The sequence below is a fragment of the Aquarana catesbeiana genome, linkage group LG03 (assembly GCF_042186555.1).
Source record: "Aquarana catesbeiana isolate 2022-GZ linkage group LG03, ASM4218655v1, whole genome shotgun sequence".
NCBI lineage: Eukaryota > Metazoa > Chordata > Amphibia > Anura > Ranidae > Aquarana > Aquarana catesbeiana.
In genome coordinates, this window is record NC_133326.1 from 282,202,302 (window position 1) to 282,225,089 (window position 22,788).

Consider the following 22,788-nt stretch of genomic DNA (forward strand, 5'->3'; position numbering starts at 1 on the left):
CATCACTAGTGCTCTCTCGCGGGGGGGGGGGGGAGAGAGTTCCCAGCCCTGTATTAGCTTTGACTAGATATACTTAGAACTTAAAGGAGAAGTACAGCCAAAGCTCGTTTTCTGTGGATCACAGGAGTGCAGTTCGTTCTGCACTCCAGTGATCTGTTTTCAGCAAACAGCGGGCTGAGGTCTGCTGTCGGCTGACATCAGAGAGCCAGTCCGGGCTCGGGCAAGATCGCGACAATGAAGTCGAGATCCATCCACATCCTTGGACCAGCACTTGGCTCAGCCTCTCAGCGAGCCGATGAGAGCCTGAGCCAGCCGCTCCCACCGCGGTGGTGTGGGATTGCCCGGTTCTCAGTGTTGGAGCCAGTGGGGGACAGATGCAGCATCAGACAAATGCTGTATCCACCTAGGTAAGCATGATTCAGAAAAAAAGTTAAACCCCATACTCTTTCTTTTAAGCTGGCCATACATGGATCGAAATTGGGCAGGTTCACCAGGGACCAGACAAATTTCGATCCATGTATGGGTAGGCTGATTGAACCCAAGTTGATTCATCGATTGACTTGGGTACAACCAGCCTGTCGGATTTTTCTACATGTAATCACTGCCAGAGGCTATAGTTGCTAGCAATACTCATTGTATTCTGCTTGCTGGGAAGCCCCCCCCCCCTTACTGTCAGAATAATGCAATAGCCCTTCGGGAGGCATTCCCCCCATGAACACTGATTGTGTTGATGGAGAAATTCTGCAATTTTCTTTCCTTCCACCAGTGGTGGAGGAAAGAAAATTGATTCATCTATGGCTTGCTTTATACAGGGGTATTTTTCTTTACTCCAAATGCAGAAGCAGGGGAACAAAGGAAAGTTGTTTTTTTTTTTTTGCTGCCAGGGGGAGGAACATTAAACCAAACCTCTTGCTTACCCCTGCTTGGACAAAGCACAGGTTTGCTTTAGGGAATACCATGCAAGGGCAGATATTTCCTAAAAAACACAACAAGCAGGGAGATATCTGATAACCTTGGAGTGCTTTGTACAAACCCACAGATTCATCATGATCATTGCCTGTTGGTGCATTATAATACTTTCTTCCCACACTCACCTAGCACGAACAATAAAGGATTCAGCCTGGTGGTAGGGAGACTTTTCAAGAAGATGGATGATCTTCCCGTGTGATCCTTAGCTCCTCTGACCACCAGAGGTGCTTATTATTAGGTTATGACTGCACTATACAGCGGAACTGAGGCAGTGTGGCTTCCACATATATTTGCAAATGTTGTTTAAATTAAACCTTAAATTGTTAAACAGTGTAGCACAATGCCGTATTGCAAAATGGCTGTGTCATGGAGTGGGGGGGGGGGGGGGGGGTAAATATTCCGAAGGTCAAGTGGTTAAAGCTCAGATATTATTAGATGTGTTATAACTTACGTGTATGAAGGATAATAGTGTTATATAACACTTACCAATAACCACAGCTAGTAGAAGAGGAATAACCAGAAGTATATATATATATAGGGAAGTCCCTGATAATCTGTCTAGTTTCTTTGTATAGTTCCCCAAAACAACCTTTAAAAATGAAAAAGGTGAAATTAGTCATTGTACCTGAAAAGAAAATTAGTCTGCCAGAATAGATATGGGAACTGCCATTGCTGTCTTAAAAATTGAATACTCTGAGGTTGTCATGCTCATCCTGGCTCTCCTACTTGGCGAGAGAGTCTCCTTGAAGGAGTATGGGCACATCTGGTGTGGAAACACCTAATTCATAGTTTTATGCTGACAGATTGCATTAGCAAAAACATGCTACAAATAGCTCAAAATGGAATTCAGTGCACCAGAATAAAGAGAAATACTTGGAGCAAGCATTAAGGCCCGTTCACACCTGAGTGATTTTCTGCTTGAAGCTTGTAGCTCTAAAATGCTCAACAAGCCAAATCCCATTCATTTCAATGGTCCCTGTTCACATCTGAGCATTCTGTCATCTGAAACAAAATACCTGTCACTCAAGAAAGTACATGAGCTTCTTTTTGGCAGATTACAAGCATTTTTGGCCCCATAGACTTCAATAGAAACGCCTGACTTGAGCAGTTTACGAGTGTTTTCTGCTCATATAGCAGCTCTCCACCCCTAATTACCTCTCCCTCTAGTGCTCCTCCCCCTAATGCTTGTAATATCCTTCTAAAACTCTTTTTAAAATCTTGTTAAAAGCTGCAAAAACGCTTAAAAAGTGCCTGAAAAAGCCAGTAAATCGCTACGCTCAGGTGTGAATGGAGCCTAAAAAATCTCATTCAAACAAATAAATTGAAAAGGTACTTTAAAAATTATCATATTTAAGTGTATTAAACTTTAAAACAAATTCAAGTGTAGCGCAACCAAAAATAATAATTAATAGTAAATAAAGTCATAATAAGCAAAATCCATTGTTTAGCAACTTTAGATAACAGTTCATAATATCCACTGACTTCAGTGACCACCACCTCTAGCTGCAATGCCTGCTCTCCTCCAAATGTTGACCCCACTACACAGGGCCATCTTATTAGCATCATGGGCCCCTGGGCAAAGTAATGCTATGGGGCCCCTACAAGCCTGCCCAATTTACGCACCTCACACCTGTACGCTCGCAGCCCCCCTCACACCTGTACGCTCTCAGCCCCCCTCACGTGTGTATATATGACACACAAGTACAGAGACACACATACACATGTACACAGACACACATACACATGTACACAGACACGCACATGTACACAGACACACACACACACGTACAAATACACAGGCACACACACACGTACACAGGCACACACACATACACACACACGTACACATGCACACACACACATGTACACAGGCATACAAATGTACACAGACACACACACACCCACATGTGCACATATACACAGACACACACATGTACACAGGCACACACATTTACACAGACACACCCACCCACACGTGTACACAGAGACACACACACATGTACACAGACACACACACAGGCACACACACATGTACACAGACACACACATGTAAACACACACACACGTACACAGACATGTACACAGACACACACACAACCCCACCCCCCCCTTACTTATAGAACAGCCCTTACTTGTTAGGTGGTGTTCCTTGCCCCACTCCCAGCTCTTGTGCAGGACACACGAGGGGTGCACATGCCGGAATTTACCAGAGGGGGCAGCAAAGAGCCGATGTTAGCTTAATGACTCTCACACACATTCCAAAATTCAGCGCAGCCACAGAGCTCTCCTGCACCCACCCCTGCCTTCTCCCATCTCCGCCAGACAGCCGGGCCCTTCTAGACGATCGGGCCCTGAGTGTATGGGCTGTACCCCCCTGATGGTGGCCCTGCCCGCCGAACTGCCTGTGCCCGCTAAGCCTGACTCGCTTGCCCCACTGCATCTTCTATTTGTCTGGCTCTGATGGGGCCCCAGGTGAACCAGGGGTGCCCGCTCAGTAAGATGGCCCTGCCACTACAGACCTGTTGAAGAAGCTCATTGGAGGGCGTAATGCATACAGGTGTGAAGTGCCGCAATTTAGGACGTCTTTTCCATTCACATCAAAGTTGATGATATGCTTGTTTGTCACATATTTATGTGAATATTTTTAATCCCTATGTTAAGTTTTAAATAAATGTCAATAGCAGAGAGCACTATAGTTTGCCTTTGTCATTATATGGCCACACATGACTGATTGAGATCACAAGGGGACGTCTTCACTGCCCAGAGATACCAGGAGGAGGACTTGTGTTCCTGGGGTGTCCCAAGAGAGAGATCATCAGGCATATGTGACTCTGTAGTGAGGTCTACATTCGGAGAGTTGAGGAGGAGGTCGGTGTAGCCCAGGAACACCAGAAGGAGGATTTGGTTTTTCCCGTGGTATCCTGAGTAATATAACAACAGGTGTGCATGACTCTGTAGTGGGGTCAACTTTTGGAGGTGAACAAGCATTCCAGCTAGAGGTGGTGGTCACTGAAGTCACTGGATGTTATGAACTGTCATCTAAAGTTGCACAATGGTGGAATTTGCTTATTATGAGGACTTCGTTTTTTAATAATTTTTATTTTTGGTTGCGCTACACTTGAATTTGTTTGAAAGTTTAGTAATAAGAGTCACATGTGGATACACTCTGAGAGGTGTTGCCAGCATTCACGTTAAGCCCATCAGTAGGCTAACACACTGAATTATTGAGTATTACTTAATATCTTAATAGCTATTTTACAATATTTTCCATTATTATTGAGTTTGAATATTGCCCTGAATATATATTTTCTTCAATATTTAAGTGTATGTCTATACAAAAATACCCAAACATTCAGTACAGTACTAAAATACATGTACATTTTGCCACAATCACACGGGTTGATTTATTAAAACTGGAAAGTGCAAAATCTGGTGCAGCTGTGCATTGGTAAAAAATCAGCTTCTAACTTCAATTTGTTCAATTAAGCTTTGAAAAAAAACCTGGAAGCTGATTGGTTTCTATGCAGAGCTGCACCGGATTTTGCACTCTCTGGTTTAAGGCTCCATTCACATCTTAGCATTCCGAATCGTGGACGAAAGAGCTGCGATTCTGCCTGCAATTCGAAATAGCAGCAAATCGCAGGACGCCTGTGCGATCCCTGTTACTTCCAATTGCACAATGATTGTGGCGTGATTTTGCTGCAATTCGGTAAACGACAATTGTGGTAAAATCGCGCAAACAGAATCGCAGGACACCCATCGTCAAAAAGAAGTTCTTGTACTTTTTTTGGGCGACAGACGTCCCGTGATTCTTTTTGCATGATTTTACAGCAAATGGTCGGGCAACAATCGCGGCAAAATCGCGCCGTGATCGGGGTGCTATTGGAAGTGACAGGGATTCCAAGGGCGTCCCACGATTTGCCGATATTTTGAATCACGAGCAGAATCGCCAAGATCCCGCTCACGATTTGGAATGCGAAGATGTGAATGCTCCGGAGCCTTAGTAAATCAACCCCAGTGCATCTACTATACTGAATTCCCAAGCAGTAATTTTCAGCTCAAACAGTCAATTAGGAGCACTCTTTCTTGTTTCTTGTAGAATGATCAGGCATGTTTCTGTACTTGCAACATTTTGAAGGATACAAAATATGGGACAATGTGCATGTATATGAGAAATATACTGAATATATATATACATTTTTTTTTATTTTGTCCAGACATACACTTTAACGCATTCCCACTCGCAATGTAAATTAGCATCCTCTAGGCAAGTTCCCCAATGCCAGGAGTACATTATTTAAACTATTTTTCTTGCAGCTGCAGCCCCCGCGAAGATCACTCTAACCTCCAGAGACAGCTTATTAAATGAAAATTGTCTGGGCTGTTCTCAACTATTCTTATCCTTCACATTTTATTTGTAAATTTTAAAACAGCCTTTCTCAAACTTTATAACATGGAGGAGCCTTTGATATAACTTTCCAGTCTTTTGGTGAGCCCCTGTTAATATTTACTATTTCTACAGCACCCAGTAGCTCCTTACAGAAAACTGAAATGATCAAATTCATGTCAGTGATTATTGCTCATTGCTTAAAGTGTTACTAAACCCACAACTGTAAAATCTGTCTGTATATGCAGCATAGCATGCTTGTTATACTCACTGTGGAACTTTAGGGGTTAATCATCTGCATTGTGTAAAAAGGCTGTTTGATCCTGTATGCATAGATCCTTCCCTCCTGCACTGTCTATCTGGGGAAAGCCAGCTATTACAGGCTGAGTAGCCAACCTGCACATGCCAAGGTGTGTCTTTTATGCTGGAGAGAATAATTACTTGTTGATCAGAGCTAGCCAGGTCACATGATATTGGCATCACACATGTGGGCGTGTATACAGGCTGAAGTGGAAATCTCCTCCTGGACTCTCAGCACTGGAAAACTGTGCAGTCTATCACTAACTGCGGTATACAGATCAGCCAAAATTGTATACTGTATAGTGGCAATATTTTAATGTAAAAAGAAGATTTATAAGCTGTGGGTACTGTGGGGGGGGGGGGGGGGGCAGATGAGCTATTTTCATATTACCGAGTTTAGTAACACTTTAAGGAACCCTTAGCAAACTTCAGAGGAACCCTAGGGTTCCATGTAACTGTAGTTGAGAAAGCTGCTTTAGAAAATATAAACTGCAGGTTGAATAGTTCTAAAAAGTAGCAAACGTTTTTCTTACGTACTGGTTTTCATAAATGATGATAACTGTGTCACAAGTCTACTGATAAGTCACAAAGTTAAACAATTTCCTAATTTTTTTCTAACATTATCAGAACACAAACCATATCACAAAACAAAAAGATAACAGGAAAACATTTCCAAAGTGAAACATCTTTCATAACTGATAAAATTAATATTTTACTGTCAGATTTAACATGTATGTTATGTATATATAGATATATATATATAATTTTGTATTTTTAGGTACAGTAAATATCTCCTAAACGTGCATCGGGTACCAGAAATGAGGGCTTTTACTTATCTTTTGCCTCACTCTCCCGGCAGCTGGCACTCACCTCTTCTATCTGACCCTCTGGGTTGTGGGCAAGCACTTGGCATGATCAGTTACAATACAGAAAGCAGAGTTGCGGCAGGGCCTGCTGGGACAGGCACCTACAGTAAGTATACAGGCACCTTGTAGTGGGTGGTCTTGCTAGGTCCCCCACAAACTATTGATGATGTCATTACTACTTTTACAGGTTACTAACTAGTTTTTGAAAAAAGGCCTTTGGTGCACATAAAGTGGACATATATCCTTTGTGGTTATTGAGGAATATATTTAAATACATGTTTGAGGCAGGAGTTCATCTTTAAAATGTGTGCCTCAGTGTAGACCCATGATTAATCCAAGAACATAACAGGACATAATAACATGCATTGTGGCACACCACAAGTGACTGGTCTCTGTTTTGATTGCACACCATTTGAAATTGGAACACTGAAACCTGGATAACTACAACCATTTCCCTAGATTCTCTTCTGCTCTTATAACTCACCTCTACTTCTATTTTAGTCACATCTATTTTTTTGGAGGAGCCTCTTTCAGTTTTACAGAATATTATATCCTCATCAGGCCATTCTGTTATATTCCGCACTTTACAGGTTAAGTTAGAATTAATAAAAACTTGAATCTCATCAACTCGAATGTGCAGTTCATCCTTTTCTTTCTGTTAAAATAATTATATTAACATTGTTTACTATGGTATGTTTTTTGAAGAGATGTTCTAAGGAAGTTGTTACATGAGAATAAAGGCAATGCAGATATCAGAAAAATTGAATGATTAAATTAAGGGAAATGTTAGTTTATCATCTCATAAATCTAAATAAATCAGTCCCATTGTCATTTCTTTGAATACAGCCACACATGGAACAGAAATATATTTCCAATATATTTAGATTTTTTCTATTATATATGTGACATACTGTATATGTACAATATAATGTACATTCTGTATATGTCACATAAATCATTTTTTCTTTCCTGAATATATTGGAAATATATTTCTCTTCCATGTGCGGTAGCTCATGAAAAAATACTCTGTATTACAAAAAAAAATAGTTTGTTCTTCTACAACACATTTATAGAGGGATTTGGCTGATAGAGGTAGCACTGTTGCTGACAAAAGGCTTTTCAATGCAGCCTGGTCTTAATTTCTATATGGCCACAGAGACCAAAGGTCCAGGAGCATCTCCTAACCACCAACCACCCACCACCCACACATAAACCTGCAGACAGTCAAGTTTTCTTGTGTATAAAAAAAGGTTCCAGAACTGTTTGCTGGTCAATACAATCTGACTGGGTCTTTACTGCCACTGTCTCTGAACATACTATCAGGGAAATTAGTCAAAACTGGAATAGACAGAATCTAGAGCAGTTGTTCATTGCAACCAATCATCTTCTATCTCCAATTTGTTCAGTTAAGCTTTGAAAATTAAAGATAGAAGCTGATTGGGTGCCATGCACAGCTGCTCTAGATTCTGTCGTCTCCAAATTTGATAAATTATCCTTTGTGTGTTTTTTTTGTGTGGTTTGCAAAAGTTTCTTATCTCTCCTAGGGGCTTTTCCAAGGGAGGACTCACGGGAGGCAGGAGGACATTTGCCCCTCAGGCCAGTACTAATAGGATATGTTTGGCTGGTGGCAGAGATACTTTGCTATTCAGATATGATCAGAGCAGGACCCACAGTCAGTGACACTAGGTATTTTATGGCTACCTGCCCTCCATTCTGACCTGCAGTCACAGGATGTGGCAGAGGGAAGTCTTCAAGCACTTTATTGAAGTGTTATAGCTGTGTGACCAAATGCCAAGAGGTCAAATAAAGGTAATGCTTGAGGACGTGAAAAGGTGTGTCACAATAAGCAATGTCGTTTAGGAACATCCACCTTTCACCATGTCTTTCAATGAATGCAAAACCATGGCACAATTTGCATGGTACACTTTCAATAACCCACAGAAATATGTAAGGGACACCTGGCTGTATTTGCATCCCAAGGCCAAAGGTCCCCAGTCCTCCACTGGTCCGTTCTGGATGTACTGATGCTGCGGTAGACAGTTGTCTCCTTTAGCCTCTCTGCCCCCAGCATGCCTTATATGAATGTGAAATCTGATCTTGTTAGTGATATACCAAGTCTAGCCAGCTGAGTTGGATGGGGGATGTTGGAAAAAGACAGCTGGCCTAGGAGGCATAAAACATAAATCTAAATTCACATCTATCTGTTACGGCATTGTGCACTAAAACCCATGATTTAACATGGATTACCTCAATTAACGGTAATATGCTGTATATGTGCATTGTCATTCATTTTCAATATACATACTGTATATGGTAAGAAAATAATGCACTGATAGTAAAATGTTTGGTCTTGCAGTGCATTGGAAAAAATAGTGCAGATGCATTACTGTCAAATGGTGTAAATTGGCCCTCAATATGACCCTGAGAACTAAGCTTCTACCCCTTGGAAGGTTAACAATTAAATTAACATACATTACCACTGCTGCAGCCTCCAGACAGTTCCCACATAACCTTTCCAGTGGGCAAATATTAAATAGCACTAGTCTATAGTTGACAGTCCAGTGAACAAATATATTTTACAGCTTATTAAGTGAAAATGGTCTAAGCTGTTCTCAACTATTCTAATTCTTCACGTTTTATTAATAAATTTTAGAACAGCCAAACTCAAACGTTCTAACATGGAGGAACCCTTGAAAAAACGTTTCAGTCTCAGGGAACCCCTGGTAATAATTACTATTTCTACAGCTCACAGTAGCTCCTTAGAGATAGCTGAAAAGATCATTCTTGTCAGTGGTTATTGCTCATTACTTAACCACTTAGCAACCACCCCACGTACATTTACTGCAGCAGGGTGGCTGCTGTGCGCTGGATCACGTATCTGGTAAGTGATCAGCGCTCTCGGGTAAGGCGTGTATGCGCACTCCCACCCCCCCAGCTGTGCTGTGATTTGTTACAGCACAAGCCAATCAGGGGGCAAGGTCCATAAAGACATGGAAGAGCAAGTCTTGACCTCAACCCGATAGAACACGTTTGGGATGAATTTGAGCAGAGACTGCAAGCCGAGCCTTCTTGTCCACATCAGTGCCTGACTTTACAAATGGGCAACTAGAAGAATGGTCAAACATTCCCATGGACACACTCCTAATCCTTGTGATCAGCCTTCCCAGAAAAGTTGAAGCTTTTATAGCTGCAAAGGGAGGGCCAACCCAATATTGAACCCTATAAACTAAGACTAGGGAAGTTCATGTGCGTGTAAAGACAGACATACCAATACTGTATATACCAATATAAATACGTATATTGCTTTGCAAAAGTTGTGAAAAAATGCTGTACATTAAGAATGCTTTCAGAAACCGAAGTGTTGGCCATACATTATTCAATTTCCTTTTACATTTTAACTTTAGATTTACCAAAACCATACTGTATAATATGAGGTCAAACCTAAATACGTTCAATTTGTATGCAATCTAGCAGGCCCTTGCACTACATAGTTTAAGGTAAAGCTAAAGGAAATTGAACAAGAAAACTGTATAATGTATGGCCAGCCTTAATACCTTATTTTTATCAATTAACAAAATGTAAAGTAAATGAATTGAACAGACGTGCAAATCAAATCAATATTTGGTGTGACCACCCTTTGCCTTCAAAATAGCATACATTTTTCTAGGTACACTTGCACAAAGTTTTTGACGGGACTCAGTAGGTAGGTTGTTCCAAACATCTTGGAGAGAACTAACCACAGATCTTCTGTGGGTGTAGGGTGCCTCAAATCCTTCTGTCTCTTCATGTAATGCCAGACAGACTTGATGATGTTGAGATCAGGGCTCTGTGACCAAATTATCACTTTAAGGACTCCTTATTGTTCTTTACACTGAAGATAGTTCTTAATGACTTTGGCTATATGTGTGTGGTTGTTGTCCTGCTGTGGAAAAAATTTGGAGCCAATCACCCTGCTCCCCTGATGGTATGGCATGATGGATAAGTATCTGCCTGTATTTCTCAGCATTGAGGACGCCATTGATCCTGACCAAATCCCCAACTCTATTTTTTTATAGAAATGAAGCCCCAGAATTGCAAGGAACCTCCACCACACTTCACTGTTGCCTGCAGACACCCATTAATGTACAGCTCTCCAGCCCTTCAGCAAAAAAACTGCTTTTTGCTATAACCAAATATTTCAACTTTTGACTCATCAGTCCAGAGACCCTGCTGCCATTTTTCCCATGTTTTGTGCATAGTTGAGTCTTAACCTGGTTTCCATGTCAGAGGTATGGCTTTTTGGCTGCAATTCTTCCATGCATGACACCAGCCTAAAATTTTGTACAGTACTGCATATACTGAGAATATTATTACAATAAACATCCCCTTTTTTCTTTTTAGAGAATGCAAGATAAAGATATGAATCACCTTAATACACCCACATTACAGCAGTGCAAATACCCAGGTTTGACAGGAACATAAACAGGAACCAGGGCAGAGAGAGCTTAACACTCGAGTAATGTAGAGCTGTGGCTTAGCACCCAAGGCTCTACCTATACCTAGAATGCCAGTTTTGGTACATCTGAATGTGTAAACAGCCAAGTATAAATTGTTCAGCAAAAAAACTTAGTTCAACATTTTTTAAATGAAACTATAGGGATACTACCAAACAGTATACAAATATGTATCACTTTAAAAGCAAAATACTTGCCTTTATACTAAGTTCAATGGCATCACCGACATCAATTGCAGTAAAAGTTGTGAACACAGGATCTGGCTTTGAATGTACAATCCCACATTTTACAATATTTCCTTCAACATGAATATTAATGTCGAGAATTTGGATGGTTTCACTTAGTGGCTCAGCTATAAAATAGCAGTGTGCATTGTTCTCCTGACATATAATGTCCTGTAGAATGCAGAACAAACATTTCTTAATATTAAGTAAAATACATAGAAAGTACATTTAATAAAGTATATTTTTGTGGCAGCACAGGGGCATTTTGTATATAATTTGTACATTTGGCAAGCATGTGTGTTTTGAAATTCTGCTGTAAATATAAGCTCCAAGCTACGATTACTTTGCAGTGAACCCTATTATTTTGGCATATTACCAAGCCAAGCAAAAATCCCCCTTAATATGGTTATAATCAGGCAGGTACTTCTTGTGTGCAGCCTTTAAATAGTTGGACTATTCATATAGAAAATACAAGCTCTTTGTGATAGCAAACAAAGTTCCTCATTTGCTATCTTTAGCAATGCTGTGTACAGAAGTCTTTCTTTTTGGATGATCTTCTCATGAAGCCATGATCCTGAATCTCATTAAATAGAGTTTTAATGAGATCTGTAATATATATTTTTTAATAAGAAAAATAAGAAAGTGGCTTATGAACCAGGTGTGACTGTCTTCTTTGTTACTGCATAGGGTTAAGTCAAACTCTAGACAAAACGTATTATTAATGTGGTTTGTGTTCCCAATGGGCAAATTTCACCTCACTGAGAAGTCTCTCCTCCAGGAATAAGGACTGCTTTACAATACATTTTATTTTGGGAAGGATTAGAGCCAATGTAAAGTTATTAGTGTTAGGCTTCTGTTCCTGTGACAGCCACTCCCCCCATTTCTTGTCCTGCTGTCCAAAACCAAAAAAAAAAAAACGGTCACAGTCTGATAGAAAAATGCTACACTGTACACTAAGGGCAAAATGTCAAAGAGAAATTATTAATTTTGTGTAGGGTTGGATTTTTATTTTTGAGGTTTTTTTTAAACAAAATATTATAGCCTGTAACTATGACCTTGACCAATAAGGCAATATTCTGCATAGGTGACCTGTGGTGGCCAATCAGATTTCATCTTTAATTCCCTGAAAAATGTAACCAGGGATCTGATGAATCAATTTGGGCAACAGGTCCATTTTTCTTTTCTCCATTATTTTGGAAATAGGCCCTAGTTGTGTTCTTTGCATACTGTGATTTTCATTTAAAAAACACAGTGGTAAAAAGATTTCTTTGCCCTTTATGAAGCCCCTGAAATGAACAAGTGTATGCCTTAGATCAACTAATAATGTTTAAGAATGTTGCTAAAGTGCATGCACCGGTATCTTTGGAAACCTCCGAACAGCTTTGGCATACTTCGTTTCATCCAACATAACAATGTTTGAGCCTTTTTTGGCCCTAGGTTTGGGAATTGGGTTGTTAACTGACAGGGGCATGGCTCAGCTGTGGCAGAGATTTGATGGTTAGTGCCAAGTCAATGAAGCCAAGAAACTATTTGAAGGACTTGAATGTTACTTGGTGACACCTTTAGGTTTGCAAACAGGTTATTAGTTTAAATGCTTAATACAGATGAAATTCAGTGCACTTTAAGTTCACTTTAAGTTAATCCCAGGAGAAGGTTTCTGATCAGTAACAGTTATACACTCAAAGTTCTTTTATCACCCATCATAGGCATCAGTTATTCCATACTCCTCAAAGCACAGATACCAATTGTTCTTATTTTGGAAGGACAGTGCTGAGTTTTTTTCCCCAAAAAGTATGATGCTTAGTGCTTAGCTGAGAAGTAAAAAGGTGATAAGCTGTGGCGCCAACCTAATAAATTTTAACATATACCAACTGTATTGAAAGTCATTTGTGAAAAGATGCAGCTGCTCCTTTAAGTAAAAAAACACTTGGAAAACATAAATGACAGCCAAAAGGTAGGTGCTACTTCTGTAAACCTAAAATATTAAAGCATAGCAACAAATATAATCTTTAAGCAAATCAGCTGACATCACTTCCAGTTTCTTCTTGAGTACACTTCCAGCTGTTGGAACGAACCCTGGCTGGAGACATAGTACAGGGCTGTTTATGTTGGTGCTAACTCTAGCACCATTTATGTAAGTGCACATTTAGCTGTTTTTATTGCAATTACTTATATTAAAGATACTGCACTATGACAGGATACATTAGAAGCAAAAGCATGACATGAATTTAATGTCAAAAATGTAAAAAAGATATCAGTTTTTCTAAGATCATAGCTATGTTGGCCACCCTTCTTCCAGCCTTGTAGACAGGTTAGGAAGGTTCTGGGTTTTCAGGTTTTGGGAAACTTGTCTTCAGCTTACAGCAGCGGTTCTCAACCTGGGGGTTGCGACCCCCTGGGGGGTCAATTGCCGATTCGCCAGGGGGTCGCGAATGTTGGCCGAGACAGACCCGAAGTTACTGCCGGAGTCTGTCCGTCTCGGCCAGCGAGATGTCACTTCCTGTAGAGGAGAGACCGCATGGAAGTGACGTTCCGTCGCCGCTATCTTGGTACTTTCGTCCGCAGTAAGGCTACACTTAGAAGTCGGCAAGTGGACATCTTTTTACACCCACCAAAGTCCGCTTGCTGTGGACGAGTGTACCAAGAGGGCGGCGACGAAACGTCACTTGCAGAAGCTGAAGAACAGCTGTGATTTTTGGTAAGTCAGACACAGTAATTATAAAAGCATTTTGCGCTGTGTTTCACCAGGGCAATCAAGACATAGATTTTTTAAAAGTAAATGCTGACATGACAAAATTTTTTTTATTATGGAACAATACATATCATTACTATATAAACATCCCAGTTGGTTCCTCAAAAGTGGTTATTCCGTGCCAGTGCTAGATACATGTTTGGGTGCTATACATTTTGTATCTAGCACTGGCACGGAATAACCACTTTTGAGGAACCAACCGGGACGTTTATATATAAATCAGTGGTGGGGGCGCAAACAAACTGAAAAAAATCTAAAAAAAAACCCATTAAAACGCCGCCACTGTGCCATGAAAAGCAGCTACTGTGCCCATCAATTCTTGCCACTGTGCCAGCAACGCCGCCACTGTGCCATCAAATGCAGCCACTGTGCCCATCAATTGTCGCCACTTTGCCAGCAAACGCCGCCACTGTGCCATCAAATGTAGCCACTGTGTCCATCAATTGTCGCCACTGTGCCATCAAACGCTGCCACTGTGCCCTTTAATTGTTGCCACTGTGCCAAACGCAGCCACTGTGCCCATCAATTGTTGCCACTGTGCCAGCAACGCCACCACTGTGCCATCAAATGCAGCCACGGTGCCCATCAATTGTCACCACTGTGCCAGCTAACGCCGCCACTGTGCCATCAAATGCAGCCACTGTGCCCATCAATTGTCGCCACTGTGCCATCAAACGCAGCCACTGTGCCCTTTAATTGTTGCCACTGTGCCAAACGCAGCCAATGTGCCCATCAATTGTCGCCACTGTGCCAGCAAACATCGCCACTGTGCAGCCACTGTGCCCATCAATTGTCACCACTGTGCTCATCAATTGTCGCCACTGTGCCAGCAAACGCCGCCACTGTGCCAGCAAACGTGACCAACAAAAATAATTTTACTGTTAGGGGTCCCCACAACTTGGGAAATTTTATCAAGGGGTCACGGCACTAGAGGGTTGAGAACCACTGGCTTACAGGGAAAGATTCAAGAAATGAAAACACTTTGCTGTTCTAATGTTCATCTGGTAATTAGCAACATCAACGTCTACTCTTTAAGTACATAGTAACCATTACTCAAAAGGGTAACAGAAAGTGCAGGACAGGACCCCCTATAAATATAGGAACTGATACAAAATTGCATCAGATCAAGACCACAAAAGCTTCAAGTTTGTAAAACATTGTGTAATGTCGCGTACACACGATCGGGATTTTGGTCTGAAAAAGATATGATGGCTTTTCCGACGGGATTCCGCTCAAGTTGGCCTTGCATACACACGGTCACACAAAAGTTCGCTGAACTTTCGACCGTCAAGAACACAGTGACGTACAACACTACGACGAGCTGAGAAAATGAAGCTCTATGCTTCTGAGCCGAATTGTTTCTGAGCATGCGTAGGAATTTTGCGTGTCGGAATTGCTACAGACGATCGCATTTTCGGATAGGAACTTTTTCCGAACGGAAAAATTGAGAACATGCTCTCAATCTTTTGCTGGCTGGAATTCGGCCAGCAAAAGTCCAATGGAGCATACACACGGTCGCGTTTTCCGACCAAAAGCTCTCATCGGTCTTTTGCTGGCCAAATTTCCGATCGCGTGTACGCAGCATAAGACCTGGAAGCAAATTTTGATGTTTGGTTTGTACTTACTTTGTGAAAAGTGTTTCCTTTTATACTAAATTTATCCACAAGATCCAGGTTTTTTCCAGACAGTGATAGATTTCGACCACCGCTAAACAGAAAATATACAGACATAAGTCACAATGTACCAAGAACAAAATGTAGAACTGTTTCTTTGAACTGAAAACCATACATTATTGTGATTCTAAATGTACTTGGCTCTGCCTCTACTCTCTCCTCATGGGCTGTGATTGATAGCGAAGAGAGCCAATGGCTCCCATTGTTGCCTCTCTGTCCAGTGAGGAGAGAGAGAGCAGAGAGAGATGCTGCTCTTGGGCACAGCGCTGGATCGAGAGGGGGTTCAGGTAAGTAATAGGGGTGGGAGGAGCTGCACACAGAAGGTTCTTTACTTTAACCACATGCCGACCAGCCGCCGCAGTTGTACTGCGACAGAATGGCATGGCTGGGCGAAACGACATTATGTAACGTCGCTTCACCCTGTGGCCACTAGGGGCGCGCTCACGTCCCCTGCTCGCCCACGGAGCCGATGCAGTGCCGGGCGGTCGCGATCACCGCCGGGCTCCCGCAATCGCTCGGGGCACACAGAGAACCGGGACTTGTGTGTGTAAACACACAGTTTCTGGTTCTCTGAGAGGAGAAGTCACAGATCGTCTGTTCATACAGAGTATGAACAGCGATCTATCTCTTCCTCTACACAGTCCCCTCCCCCCTTCAGTTAGAACACACACTAGGGAACACATTAACCCCTTGATTGCCCCCTAGTGGTTAACCCCTTCCCTACCAGTGTCATTTTTACAGTAATCAATGCATTTTTATAGCGCTGGTCACTGTAAAAATGCCAATGGTCCCAAAAATGTGTCAAAATTGTCCGATGTGTCCACCATAATGTCACAGTCCCGATAAAAATCGCATATTGCCGCCATTACTAGTAAAAAAAATAAATAAATAATAAAAATGCCGTAAAACTATCCCCTATTTTGTAGACTCTATAACTTTTGCGCAAACCAATCAATATACACTTATTGCGATTTTTTTTTACCAAAAATATGTAGAAGAATACATATCGGCTTATACTGAGGAAAAAATGTGTTTTTTTATATATTTTTGGGGGATATTTATTATAGCAAAAAGTAAAACATATTAAATTTTTTTCAAAATTGTCACTCTTTTTTTGTTTATAGCGCAAAAAAGAAAAACCGCAGAGGTGATCAAATACCGCCAAAAGAAAGCTCTATTTGTGGGAAAAAAAGGACCTCAATTTTGTTTGGGTGCACTGTCGCACGACCGCGCAATTGTCAGTTAAAGTGACGCAGTCGCAATCGCAAAAAGTGCTCTGGTCAGGAAGGGGGTAAACTCTTCCAGAGCTGAAGCGGTTAATGTAGAGAATGCATTAAGGTAAAAAAAACCTTCTGCCTTTAGAACCACTTTAATTTGTGATAAATCCTTTATTAAAATATTGACCTGGCCACATAATTTGGTCTTAAATGTTCCCTCTCTACCTTTAGCCCAGGTTCACACTGATGCAATGTGGGAAACCCAGCGAATCCTGTGTGTTTCCCACACGGCATTGAAACCGCACAGCGGAAAGAAGGAGAGAGCACAGCCCATACCTCCCTGCTCTCTTCTCTTCCTCAGAATTGGCTCTCTACTTCAGTGACACTGCTGGCAGTATGCCTTACATAAGTGGGTAAATCATTGTTCCTCCTCTATTATTATTTTTTTTCCTCCTTGAAAGCCTGACATGTACCCCCAGGGGTACTCACACCCAGGTTAGGAGCCACTGATGTAGAATATTGCAGTGACACCAATAACTCCTCTTTGCACCAAATTAAATCAAATTATTTTCTATTTTCTCAACACTGTTGATCGTTAGCTCTGCTAAAGCATGCAAACTATTGCAACATTTGGTAGTCAGTCATCATTTATATATTGCTGCGTTTTTGAGAGATATGGCTGATATGTTAGTGAGGTTTCCAGCTGATCATTTTAGAATAATGTCTAAACCTAAACTGGGGTGGGCTTAGAAACAGACAATTGTATCCTAGTATAGATTTTTTTTTAAATTGAAGCTAAGGATAAACAAGCAGAAATTAAAATAAAACCACAATGCTTAGCCTGATAATTTTTACCTGAGCCACACAACATTTGGATGATTCACAGAACATGTGGGCAGTGATTCATAAAAGATGTTTGGGCCTTGTTGACACCTCCCTTCACATTGAACACATAATTGCTTGACTTCCTTGGCATTTGGCAGAGAGATAAAAGCATGTGTGTCATTCCAGTGTCCTTCTTTTTTGATTTGAACTCTAACAATGAAAACAGTAAATGTATTTGCAACTATACATCAGAAAAAAAAAAACACTTAAACACTCAGTTGAAACATACAGTATATAAGTGAATCCAAATACTCATTATTCTGCTCAGCCAGTCTTTTAATCTATACATCCCTGCCTGCCATCACAGTAATGTCTGTGATTTCACATTTCCCTTCTTCAGGAAACCAATACAGTTTGACCTCAGCTACCTGATTGGACAATGAAGTAGAAGCATCACAATGATGAGGTTAATCTTAAGTCCTCAGCTCGCTGATTGGACAATGATGGAGAAGCATCACAATGATGAGGTTATCCCTAAGTCATTCTTGTGCTCTTCCATCTTGTAAACATTTTTAAAATGGGGCAAGCACAACTGGTAAAGGCAGTGGTAAACCATGCAAGAGACAAAGAAATCCAAGAACAACCCAAGCAGCTTTCATTCAGAAAAATTCCCATTGTCTGAACCAGTGGGTATACATATATTGTTTCTTGACTAATAGAGTTCCTCAACACAAAGAGTATGTGTGCCTATTTTGGCATTCTGCAAGTAGTGTTCTCAGAAAAAATTTGATTATATTTAACTCTATGGGTATGGGTGTTAACATATCATCAATCAGAACTAAGAATGCCATAAAGTAATATGCAGTTCATGAGGAAGACCAATGACAAATACAGTACCTCCAGGTGCTTGTATGCATTGACCCCTTTATATTTTGTTTATGGTGTTTTTGCATTACTATAACATTAATTTCCCCAGGAGCATAGCATGAATTCTATGTTGAAAATGACATAAGGCTTCACATTTTGAAATGATAAAAGAACATACAATAAAATAACAAATTAAAAACCATTTAATTTAAATTAAACACATCTGTATATAAGTAGGAGTCATAAGTTAGTCACAAGTTGTGCGATTCTGTCATACATTATTAAAAAAAAAAGTCAAGAATAGGTGTTTGTAAGAATCTAAATATCTGCTATTCAGTTGTGCTTGCCTTTCTTTCTTTGGTAGCAGTAATAATACTTTAAGTCACTGACATAAAATAAGTATAATCTGACTGTTATAATGTTTGTACATGCTGTAGCTCAGTGTCAAGAAAATAGTGAAGCTATGTGTCAATACAGTATCTCACAAAAGTACACCCCTCACATTTTTGTAAATATTTTATTATATCTTTTCATGTGACAACACTGAAGAAATGACACTTTGCTACAATGTAAAGTAGTGAGTGTACAGCTTGTATAACAGTATACATTTGCTATCTCCTCAAAATAACTCAACACACAGCCATTAATGTCTAAACCACTGGCAACAAAAATGAGTACACCCCTAAGTGAAAATGTCCAAATTGGGCCCGATTAGCCATTTTCCCTCCCCAGTGTCATGTGAATAATTAGTGTTACAAGGTCTCAGGTGTGAATGGGGAGCAGGTGTGTTAAATTTGGTGTTATTGCTCTCACTCTCTCATACTGGTCACTGGAAGTTCAACATGGCACCTCATGGCAAAGAACTCGCTGAGGATCTGAAAAAAAAGAATTGTTGCTCTACATAAAGATGGCCTAGGCTATAAGAAGATTGCCAAGACCCTGAAACAGAGCTGTAGCACGATGGCCAAGCCCATACAGCAGTTTAACAGGGCAGGTTCCACTCAGAACAGGCCTCGCCATGGTCGACCAAAGATGTTGAGTGCACGTGCTCAGCGTCATATCCAGAGATTGTCTTTTGGAAATAGACGTATAAGTGCTGCCAGCATTGCTGCAGAGGTTGAAGGGGTGGGGGGTCAGCCTGTCAGTGCTCAGACCATATGCCGCACACTGCATCAAATTGGTCTGCATGGCTGTCTGTGACATACTGAAGCAGAGCATGATCCTCTCCCTTCGGAGACTGGGCTACAGGGCAGTATTCCAACATAATGACCCCAAACACACCTCCAAGACAACCACTGCCTTGCTAAAGAAGCTGAGGGTAAAGGTGATGGATTAGCCAAGCATGTCTCCAGACCTAAACCCTACTGAGCATCTGTGGGGCATCCTCAAATAGAAGGTGGAAGAGTGCAAGGTCTCTAACATCCACCAACTCCGTGATGTCATCATGGAGGAGTGGAAGAGGACTCCAGTGGCAACCTGTGAAGCTCTGGTAAACTCCATGCCCAAGAATGTTAAGGCAGTGCTGGAAAATAATGGTGGCCACACAAAATATTGACCCTTTGGGCCCAATTTGGACATTTTCACTTAGGGGTGTACTCACTTTTGTTGCCAGCATAGACATTAATGGCTGCGTGTCGAGTTATTTTGAGGGGACAGCAAATTTACACTGTTATACAAGCTGTACACTCACTACTTTACAGTGTAACAAAGTGTTATTTCTTCAGTGATGTCACATGAAAAGATATAATAAAATATTTACAAAAATGTGAGGGGTGTACTCACTTTTGTGAGATACTGTATATACCACCAGGCACTTAGCAAAATGGTGCCCATCTGCACACTGCCTCAGCATATAGTGAGCTCCTCCTTGTAAAAAATGGCTTCTGCTTGGAATCCTACCCATGGGAGAACCCCCTGTAACCAGGCCCGGATTTACTCCCTTTGCCGCCCCAAGGCCAGGTCCTTCAATGCCGCCCCACACACACACACACACCACTATTCTTGTCCTTTATCCATGACTGCTACAATAAATCAATTAAAAACATATCTCCACACACGAGAACAGTGAAAATAACTGGCATTAATTGTACAGACTAAAAATACTTCAGGGTAAGCGCGCGAGGAGTAAGGATTTTTTGCGGGCAATTTTTCAGGGCAATGGCTGGTGTTAGTGCTTCAATCATCCCCGGCACCATGGTTGTTATGGTGTCAGGATGATTGAAACACATTACTTCTATCATTACATTGTTATGTAAAATTAAATAGTTCAACTCACCATAATGCAGAATCATTGGGAGCCCTGAGCATGTCACTTGCCACTATGCCTGCCACCAGATGGAGATGTCACTTGCCACGCTGTCTGTCACCAGATGGGGATGTCACTTGCCACTATGTCTGCCACCAGATGGAGATGTCACTTGCCACGCTGCCACCATATGGAGATGTCACTTGCCACGCTGCCACCAGATGGAGATGTCACTTGCCACGCTGCCTGCCACCAGATGGGGATGTCACTTGCCATGCTGCCACCAGATGGAGATGTCACTTGCCACGCTGCCACCAGATGGAGATGTCACTTGCCACGCTGCCTGCCACCAGATGGAGATATCACTAGCCACGCTGCCTGCCACCAGATGGAGATGTCACTTGCCACGCTGCCTGCCACCAGATGGAGATGTCACTTGCCACACTGCTTGCCTGCCACCAGAAGGAGATGTCACTTGCCACACTGCCTGGCTGCCACCAGATGGAGATGTCACTTGCCACGCTGCCACCAGATGGAGATGTCACTTGCCACGCTGCCACCAGATGGAGATGTCACTTGCCACGCTGCCTGGCTGCCACCAGATGTTGATGTCACTTGACACGCTGCCTGGCTGCCACCAGATGGAGGAGGGGGGGAACAGCGGTGCGGGCAATGAGAGATGTCATCTCTCTCCCCCGCCGCCGCACCGCTGACATTACTTCTCGATCTTTTCAAAAATGGTGCCGGGCCGCGCAATCACGCTACTGCGCATGCGCCGCCCAGCCGAGCACGTACGAGCTTTCCTGAGCCTGGCCGGCTTCGGAACGGCGCATGCACAGTAGTGGGCGGCTCGCGGCATCTTTTCTAAGGGCACCGATGCCCTTAATCGACTTTAACAGGCAGCCTGAAAGGGAGGGGTGGCCGCGAAGTCACCGCAGGAGCGGCGCCGCCCCTGCACCACTGCCGCCTCGAGGCCTGGCCTTGGTGGCCTTGTGGCAGATCTGGCCCTGCCTGTAACATGTTTCACCCAATAGCGGCTTAATTGTAAAGGTCTCTATTGTTAAACCCCTTTTGGGCAAAACATGTTACAGGAAGTTGTTCCATGGGTAAGAGACCAAGCTGAAGCAATTTTTTTCTAAGAGGAGCTCAGTATATGCTAAGGCAGTGCGTGGACAGGTGTAATTTTGTTGTAATCCTCAATGTGTCTAATAAGCCAGTATTTCAGCACCTACAAACATTGTGGCTATAACAGGCTGGCATAACTGTGACTGGCATAGCAGATTGGGGCATTTGAACAATATCTATTTTATTTGTTTTTTTGTCTCCTACCCATGGGAGAACCCCCTGTAACATGTTTCACCCAATAGGGGCTTAATTGTAGAGGTCTCTATGAATAAGCCCATATTGGGCGAAACATGTTAGAAGAGGTTGTCCCATGGGTTGAAGACCAACCTGAAGCAATTTTTTACTAAAAAGAGCATAGTATATGCCAAGGCAGTGTGCGGAAAGGTGTAATTTTGTTGTAGTCCTTGATGTGTCTGCCGAGCCAGTATTCAAGTACCCATAAACTTTGTGGCCATAACAGACTGGCATAACTGACTGGCATAGCAGATTGGGGCATTTGAGCGGTATCAGTTTCATTTGGTTTTTGGTCCACTAAGTCAGGTACTTAGTGTTTTTAGAAGTTTAGAAAAGCCAACGCCATGTTTATGTAATGACAGTTAAACTTTAAAGCCCAACCCCAGGCAAAATCAATTTTTTTCCTCATCCTGCCTTTCCACCTTCCTCTAATCCCGGTGTATATTTTTCCTAACTTGGTAAAGGCAGTTATACTCACCTAAGTCCCCCCCCCATTCATGCCCCACGCTAACGCCATTTCTGCCTTCTGGGACCACTAGTGTAGTGCCACAATTTAACTCTTTACGGCTGGTTCTATTTACTCCCCTCAGTGTTATGTTGATCCTCTTCTG

General features: G+C 42.0%; 1 protein-coding gene across 1 annotated transcript in view; it reads right to left on the minus strand.

The window, feature by feature from the left end:
• The window catches only part of PLXNC1 (plexin C1), a 181,695-nt gene that overhangs the window by 76,135 nt on the left and 82,772 nt on the right, over positions 1–22,788 (minus strand). The window contains exons 11-15 of the mRNA XM_073620173.1: positions 17,737–17,916; positions 15,617–15,698; positions 11,213–11,410; positions 7,007–7,177; positions 1,456–1,558 (exon numbers count right to left, since the gene is read on the minus strand). Of these exons, the coding sequence (XP_073476274.1) occupies positions 1,456–1,558; positions 7,007–7,177; positions 11,213–11,410; positions 15,617–15,698; positions 17,737–17,916 (734 nt within the window). The remainder of the gene's footprint in view (positions 1–1,455; positions 1,559–7,006; positions 7,178–11,212; positions 11,411–15,616; positions 15,699–17,736; positions 17,917–22,788) is intronic.